At 35.1% G+C, this 9,101-nt stretch overlaps 1 protein-coding gene across 1 annotated transcript in view; it reads left to right on the forward strand.

Moving 5' to 3' along the window:
• The window catches only part of KIAA1109 (KIAA1109 ortholog), a 311,628-nt gene that overhangs the window by 67,583 nt on the left and 234,944 nt on the right, over positions 1-9,101 (forward strand). The window contains exons 12-13 of the mRNA XM_042781736.1: positions 2,100-2,191; positions 3,587-3,704. Coding sequence (XP_042637670.1) covers positions 2,100-2,191; positions 3,587-3,704 — 210 coding nt within the window. The remainder of the gene's footprint in view (positions 1-2,099; positions 2,192-3,586; positions 3,705-9,101) is intronic.

The raw sequence follows: 9,101 nt of genomic DNA on the forward strand, positions 1-9,101 counted from the left end.
TTGTCAAAGAATTCACGTTGCTTAGTTCTACAATCAATGCCAGTGGAAGCAGCAGTCAGGACATTAGATGACGTGTAGCAATGGGATGGTCAATCGCAAAAGGACTGTATCAAGTGTTGAGGAGCAAGGATGTCTCCTTGAGGACTAAGGTGCACCTGACACAAGTCATGATATTTCCAATCGCCTCATATGCATGTAAAAACTGAACAATGAATAAGGAAGACTGAAGAAGAGTTGATGCTTTTGAGCTGTGGTGCTGGTGAAGCATGCTGAAAGTACCATGGACTGCTAAAAAAACTAACAGATCTGTCCTGGAGGAAGTACACCTGAAATGCTCCTTGGAAGTGAGAATGGCCAGACTTTGTCTCACCTACTTTGGTCATGTTGTCGGAAGGGACCATTCCCTGGAGAAGGATGTCATGCTTGGTAGATTGGATGGTTGACAAAAGAGGGGAAGGCCTTCAATGAGATAGATTGACATGGTGGCTGTGATGATGGGCTCAAGTATAGCAGGGATCATGGAGTTGGCACGGGCTTGAGCAGTGTTTCCTTCTGCTGTGCATGGGGTCGTTATGAGTCGGAAACAACTCGACGGCACCTAACAACAACAACAACCAACTTTCTTATGGAGCTCTGGTGGTGTAGTGGTTCATGCATTTGGCTGGTAACCAAAAGGTCCATGGTTTGAACCCACCAGCTGCTCCGTGGAAGAAAGATGAAGCAGTCTGATTCTGTAACGATTTACAGCCTTGGAAACCCAATGAAGGGTCACTATGAGTCAGAGTTGACTTGATGGCAATGAGTTTGGTTTGGTTTCGTATCCACTTCCTTGACAACAAACAAAATAGCAATGCACTCATTTTTTTAAAATTGGTAATGGCAGTGATACTGTTGTTAAGTATACTTAGATTTATATAGTCTTTAGTTATCTTTCCTTGCTTCTGTCCCTTAATTGGTATTGTATATGAGAAGAAAGCAGGCAGAGGGATTGACTCAGTTTCTTAGCTTTCATGAAGGGTGACAGTGGGGTTTGCCTGATTACATGATCAAGTGAAATGTGAGATTAACATAATATACCTTTTGCCTTAATTTCGGGGCTGTTCAAGTGAAGAACAGAAGCTTATTTTAGATGGTTTTAAAAGAAAAATATTAAATGTTGAAGGAGATACTTGAGAAGTTCTTGGACTGGCTGGAAATTCAGAGTAAGCTGTTGGGAAGAAGCATCTTTTAGAACAACCTTAATCATAGGTATATGATGGAAGAAAGAAATAGTCTTGGATGCACAAAATTGAGAAAAAATCATTTAACGAAATCACTGTTTTTTACCTTACGTTAGACATGTTTACATGGCTTATTGGGGTAAAGAGTTCACTTGAGAGTTAATGGGATCACTGCCTCAGGCACACACCAGTATAAATTTGTGACAAGTACCACAGGATACTTGGGGGAACTCTGAATAAGTTAAAGGATTACGTTTTGTTCTATAAAGGTTAAATAGTTTTTAAGATGACTGTCTGAGAAGCCAAAGGGAAAAAGAAGTTTAAGTCTCTGGCAAGAACAAAGCACAGCTTTCAACAAATAAATTTGAATCTTTTTCCAGAGACCTAGTTATAAGAAAATGTTCAAAGCAGGATGCACGTGCAACCAATAGTTTAACAATGACCATAGCAATAGTGTTTATAAGAGGTACCCCATCAGGAAAAGAAATGTAATACTCTAAATATTTCTGCTCTTGTTCAGAATAATCTACATTGTTTAGAAACTGCTCTTGCATAGGAGTAACTGAAAATTATGAAAATATATACCCTTTAGTAAGTAGAATTAGAGAAGACATGAGCTGTCTTAAGTAATTTTAAAGTATCATTTAAAAAATACATTTGTAGTTTTGCATTGGAAAGCCAAATCAGAACAAATGGATAGACATTATATGGATATGAAATAGCAAGCTTCCTGTCATTGTGGTCTATTTAACTCATGACTGATAAGCATTCTTCTTGGATTCCTACTTTGGGTGGTAGTAGGAGTTGGTTGAGTTTCCAACTGTTTTAATTGTATACATTTTTTTGGGTTTTGAATTTTTTAATATTTTCATTTATTAGGTTACACACCTGCAATTAAAGGACAACTTTTACATGTTGATGCCACAACTAGCATGCAATACCGGACCCTTTTAGAAGCAGAAATGTTAGCCGTAAGTCTAGAGTATATTGATTGCATTTGTGTGTGAAATACAGATTTCATTCTAATTTTTAAATATAAAATTTAAGTGAGCACAAGTCATTCAATGGTTTATCTTCTTATTCAAGAATTAGTACACGCTCTTGATCTTACTTTGAACTTACTTTGGCATCTCTTTGTTGCTTTGCTTTTAGTATGGGGAAAGGAATAAAAGACAATGATGTATGGTTGGGTTTTTTTGGCTTTAAAAAATGTGAAAAGTTTTTAGAATATTGCTTTTAAACTTCATTATATGACTGGACTAAATCCCTCTTAAATTTTAAATAGGATAATTTTTTATCATATGTTTTCTAGCCCTATTGATTCCTTTCTCAGGAGTTAAATAATGTAATTTATTTGTGCTTTTAATATGATGAATAAGATAAAGGGGAAAAATATTATTAATACCCTTAATTACTTCATATTAGAAAAAGAAACAATGTGGAAATGGCCATGATTAAAATTGCAGATTGAGGACTCATTAACATCAGGCAGATTATTATTTTTTGTTAGAGACAGCAATAATAATAACAAAAACTACTATGTAGAGTTGTTGATATTCAGAGAAGATTCTTTCATATAATGTGGTACCATAAGGAACTTAATCATATCTCAACGTCATATGATTATCTATCTATCTAGATATATTTGTATAGAGAAAATTGTGAATTTTGGGAAAATTTCACAGTTACAAGAATATATTTTTTAATCTGAAATATTCACCATTTTAATGACTTCCTGAGCTGTTGCTGATAGTTATTTGCAGCATTTGTATTCCTGGCAGGAAGCTTTGCCTTTGCAGAAATACCAAGGTTTGGCAGGTGGAATATGCCACAAAGCACCATGCCAGATCTTTAACTGCTGTGCTGTCAAATGGGAACCCCAGGAGGGACTGGTGGACAGACTTCAGTGTGACACTATGTATTTTACCCCATCCTTCCTCATTCTGAGCCTCTCACTTAACAGATGAAGCTTAAGGAAGAATTAGGGATGTCAGCTGTTATTCCATTAAAATAATTGGAGTGCATTTTTAATAACTGTAGCCTGATTAATGTAATTAGTATCACTAAATTGTGTACTTGAAAAATTTTGAATTGGCAAATGTGATATACATATTTCTACAACAGTTAACAAACAAACAAAAAATCTGTAGCGTCATTTGTTGTTGTAGTATTTGAAAGAGCTGGATGTAACCACAGATACTGACCTTCAGGCACAGCAAAATTAAAAATTCAAAGGGACCTTCTGTTCAGTTCTGTAGGGAAATCAGTTTTAATTACTCACCAGTGTCTCTGACTTAATTTGTAATACTATTCTCACACTGTCAAATTTTAGGCTCTAACATTTTTACTTAATATTTGGTTTGTAGTTCCACATCAATGCTAGCTACCCCCGAATATGGAACATGCCACAGACATGGCAGTGTGAACTAGAGGTTTATAAAGCCACCTATCACTTCATCTTTGCACAGAAGAACTTTTTTACAGGTAATTTACTAATAAATGGAAACACAATGAAAATTAATCACAGTGAGCTTGTTTATATTCAGTAAGTTTGACTTTTAAATTTAACATAGGAACATAGGGATATAATGACACTCTTTATACCTTCTTACTTTTATACTTCTTTTCGGGAAAAGAATATCAAAGGAAATTTAAAATATGGACGTTTGTGTTCTGAGCCACAAACAACCCAAGCAAGGGAAATATGAACCAAATATTGAGCTTAGAAGCAAATCTCAAGCTGGTGCTTTGTATGAGTCTAATGCGAGATACAATGGAAGGACAAACCATTTTCTCCACAGGTTCCAGAATTAGGCATTAGCATACATTCATTATTTTGTTTTAATTATTGTAATCCATAAACAGTATATAGGTATGCACCGCTTAATGTCTGGTTGGGCAGCGTGGGGTGGAGAAGGAAGGCTTGCTTGGAACAGCGTCAGGAGGTGGGGCGGGCGTTGAGTTTGAAGCCCTGGCTTGGCTCCCATGGTTGTTGCCACCTATCCTCAGCTCTGCAGCTGCCATTGGGCTGGCAAGTGCCCTGCCCAGCCACCTTACATGTTGGTGCCTGCAGGGAAGACGCTGGGCTGAAGCTGGTCTGTTCAGTCCCTTGGGGCTTCTAGCTCTGAAGATTCCCTGAGGCTACTCAGAGAGTGCCCCACAACCAGAGGCAGCCAATTTCAGTTTGCAAACCCCGGGGCTCCATGCATTATTAGAGAGCCAGAGCAGCTTGCGTGGAGGTTACTTTAATATGTACATATAAAATATATACAAACATGTATGCTATATATAATATGGTGTTTGCGCAGTGTCCAAATCATACAATTCCCTGTTTTATAGAACACTTTCTGGATGGTAAGTGACACACACCTGTACTCAAATAGCCAAAAATTTTTGCATTTGGAATCCTGTTAACATGGATAATTTTGTTGGTGCTATCACTAGTTGGAAAAAATCTTTTATTTCTTGTAGCATATTATGATAGCCATTCATATTTCATGAATATAGAAACCTTTAATCTTGGTCTGTGAATAACACAAGTCTTGTTACTACATAAAAATGAATAGCATTTATTAAGCTGTCATCTAAAAAGTTTAGCCAGAGTTGGTTCAGTTTTTAGATTCACTGGTATGTCAGTGTAGCCTATTCATGCTTGACTGCTTTATCCATCTATCCATCCAGCGATCATTTACTAAGCATCTAGTCTGTACTGAGTACTATTAAATATTTGTAAGTTCTAGTGGTAAATAAGGCATATATAGTCTTTTTTTCATGTTAGCTTACTGTCAGTATATGTTGGCCAGGTTACTTCACTGTTTAAGCTTCAGTTTCTTTATCTGTAAAACAAGAATAATAATTTCTACACTAATTTTGTTATTTTTAGACTTACAGCCTTTCATAAAGCCATTATTACAACACATTCCATCCTAAATCTTTTATATTTGTTTTCTGGTTTGTCTGGGAACCTTATCCTGGGGCTAGATAGAGCTGCTGTTGTTGGAGTTGTTATGTAATTCTTCCCCAAGATTTGAGTCAAGGTCTTAGTAGTAGAAATTTTAACTGAATCTCTGGCAAGTGTAACTTTTGTGAGTGAAGCTAAACACTCAATAAGCAGTTTCTAGTTCAAATTAACTTTCCAATTTATGAAAAAAATAATAGCTAAAACTTAAGAGTGTGTATTGTGTGTCTGACATTGTTCTAAGAAATCAGCACACATTGAGTAATTGAATCCTCACAGTAAGTCTCTAAGATCAGTATCACCATTATTATCCTCCTTTCACAGATGAAAGTGAGTTTCAGAGAGGTCAGGCAGTTTTTTTAGGGTCACACGTCTAGTAAATTAATCAAGGTAGATTCAAACCTAGTTAGTCTTGTTTGAGAGTCTGTTATATAGCTTCCCTGACTACAGTCCTAGATTTTTTAATTCTTAACTTTGCTGATCTTTAAAATAAATTCCTGTTTCACATCTTCAGACTCTACCAATACTACGAATAGCTAGAGAGGAGGTATAAATTCTTCATGATTTTTAAAGTTTTCTTTGGTAGCTTTCTCATTTAGACTTGTTTGTATTGTTGTTGTTGTTGTTGTTATGTGCCGTCAAGTCGGCCCTGACTCATAGCGACCCCTCCTTGGGTTTCCTAGGCAGTATCACTACGGAAGTAGATTGCCCCATCTTCCTTCCGAGGAGTGGCTGGTGGGTTTGAACCGCCAGCATTCTGGTTAGCAGTCAAGTGCCTGAGCCACTATGCTACCAGAGCTCCTTTGTTTGTATTAGTTACTTTTAAACAGCCAAACATACATTTCTTAAATTATATTGTATTTCACTTAAATTATTTTCTTTATCTAATTATATATGTTTCTGATTATACCTGGTAAAATTAGCTTTATGATTATTGATTTTTTTTTAGATTTAAAATTTATTAGGATCAATTTTAAAAAATATGTAAAAACAGACAAATGAATGTAACCATAAACTAAGTTTGTATATCTCAGATTTAAGTCATTATATTTGATCATATTACTTTAGTTTTTTAAAGACATACAGCATAAAACTAAATAGAGTCCTTTTTAATATATTTACTTATTCTTTAAAAAGGATAACTATTAGAAAGTAATAATTAGTTTAGCCTTTGAGTGAACTCACACAATGTTTTGAATCACTTTTCTCTTTTCTCAGTTTTATAAATCTCTAGTGGTGGAATTCTGTAGATATAAAATTACCTGTTTGTTGTGAGAGAATACGTAATATTTCTCAACAGCCACTCTCATGCATTTTTTTTAGTGAGATGAAATTGTTCTTAAGAGATTTCACTGTAAGATAAAGATAGCTTAATTATAAATATAATATAGAGCCCTAGAAATGAAAGATGTAAAACAAAAGCAGAAATTAAAGTTCCTTTTGGGAATAATGAAATTGATTTAGATTTACTCTGATGTTGAGAAAAAAACAATTTCACAGAATTGCAAAACTCCAGTACCAATAGATTGACATTTTATAGGGTGTTTGCCTTACCACTTAATTATAAAGTGAGTTGTAGGTGGTTTTTTTCATAATAATATTTAGATTATCACCTTCGTAACTTTTACCTTGTTGACTAAATGACTACAACAGTCATCAAGAAAATGCTTCCTCTTTGTATTCATGTTATTTGATAAGACCATCTGGTAACGAAAGCAGTTATTGGTTTAAAGAGAAATATGTAATAGAAATGGTGGTTGAGGCTCCTAATAAGAATTTATTAAATAGTCATCAATAAAGATATTTTAGAATCTGGCAGGAAAACAGTATTACAGAGTAATGACATATTGAAATTTCAAATAAGTTATTGAAGAACAAACTAATAAGATTTGTTAAAATAAAAATTGCCTAATAACCTAATAAACTATATTGATGTTTTGTGATAAGTAGTAGGTTTTTGCTTATTTTGCTGCCAATTATATCTGAATGGCGTAAACAATAGGAATGTACAGTAGTTAAATGCAACCAATATAAGGGAGCTCTGGTGGCCTCGTGCTTGAGGCATTTGACTGCTAACCAGAAGGCTGGCGGTTCAAACCCACCAACCAGTCCTCAGAAGAAAGACTGGGCAATCTACTTCTGTAGAGATACCACCTCAGAAATCCAACGAGGGTGCTATGAGTCAGATCCAACTCAACAACAGTGAGTTTGGGTTTTTTTTTTTGGTATAAATTGGAAGTCTCTTATATGAATAATAATTCAAAGTAAACATCAAGCATGATCTCTGCTTACAAAAAGTTTATAGGTATATCGATTTTTGTATTGTTTAATCAGTCTTAAGTATATGAGACTAAAAATAGACAATTTAAACAGAAGTGTGTACTAGAAATACACACATGAAATAATATAAAGCAGTATATATTGAGTGCAGATGAAATGTGAAGCTAACAAATGCATGTGAGTAATAATTGAATACAGAAGAAGTATAATCTGAGGATAATCAAAGAAAGGAAAGACATTAAGGTCTGAGATGGTCTTTGGTAATTAATGCAGTAATATTAATTAAAATTTGATAGTATTTTATCATTTACAAAGCATGTTTACTTATATACGTTCTTCCCAATGACTCTGAAATGGATAGGCATTGTAACTATGAGCTAACAATGAGGAAATTGAGGCCAAAAAATATTTAATGAGTTGGCCAAACTCATGAAGGTAGTAAATAGGAGACATTACATTTAAGAACATTTTGACTGCCCAAGGCTATAGCTAGTTAGATGATAAAACTAGAGTTTAAGCCCAGGAGTGTCTGGCATCAAAGTGTATACTATAATATTGCTTCCCGTTGTTACACACACACACACTACACTCACATGCCCTTAATTTTATATGCATGGCACTGTGGTGTGTACTGTGAAAATATGAAGATAAATATGACACTTCCAGGAGGAGACCTTTTATTATAAGATATTATTTCTGGGAATATACAATGCATGTAAACAAGGCAGAGGCCTGAAGAAAAAGTTGAGGAAATCACTTAGTATCTTTAAAGATACTATATATATATAGGGAGCTCTGGTAGCATAGTGCCTAAGACACTTGCCTGCTAACCAGACGGCTGGCGGTTCAAACCCACCAGCCACTCCTCGGAAGGAAGGTTGGGCAATCCTACTTCCGTAGTGATACTGCCTCGGAAACCCAAGGAGGGGTCGCTAGGAGTCGGGGCCGACTCGACAGCACATAACAACAACAACAACATATATATATATATATATGATAACATACCAAAGTACAGGTGGGCTGAATATGTGAACATAATTTTAAAAAACAATGACTAAAATATGCAACAAATCAATAATCTTTAAAGCTGATTGACTGTAACTTTTTTTAATTTTTTTTTTTATTTTAAGAGTTTGTTTTACATTCAACATTGTGTGTACATTTAGTTTTACTCCCCGTTTACCATCCCCAACCCTAACCCAGTCTCCTCCCCTCCCTGCCCAGTAACCCTCCTCCTGAGCCCCTCATAGTTATGCACTCCTGTGTGTCCTCCATTTTCTCCATGCCAGTGTTGCCCCTCTGATTGACTGTAACTTTAATAAGGACTAGTCTATGTTACATTCGCTATTATATTCCCAGAGTCTAGAGCAGAGTCTGGCACATAGTAGGAACTCAGATAGCTTGTTTATGAATAAGGTAACATGACAAAATATTCAACCATACATTTTTGATGGAAGTATAAATAAATTCACTTTTCTTAGAAAGCAATTCTGTAATATAGAATAGCCTTAAATTTCTAGACTTTGACCCAGAATTTCTACTCTGGATTCTATGCTGACAGTGTAATCCTAAATATATAAAATTATCTTGCACAAAAAATACATGATAGCTTTATACCAAAAAAATTTGGAGAGTATAAAAAT

The sequence above is a fragment of the Orycteropus afer genome, unplaced genomic scaffold, assembly GCF_000298275.1.
Source record: "Orycteropus afer afer isolate SDZICR_OR568_19922 unplaced genomic scaffold, OryAfe1.0 scaffold00162, whole genome shotgun sequence".
NCBI lineage: Eukaryota > Metazoa > Chordata > Mammalia > Tubulidentata > Orycteropodidae > Orycteropus > Orycteropus afer.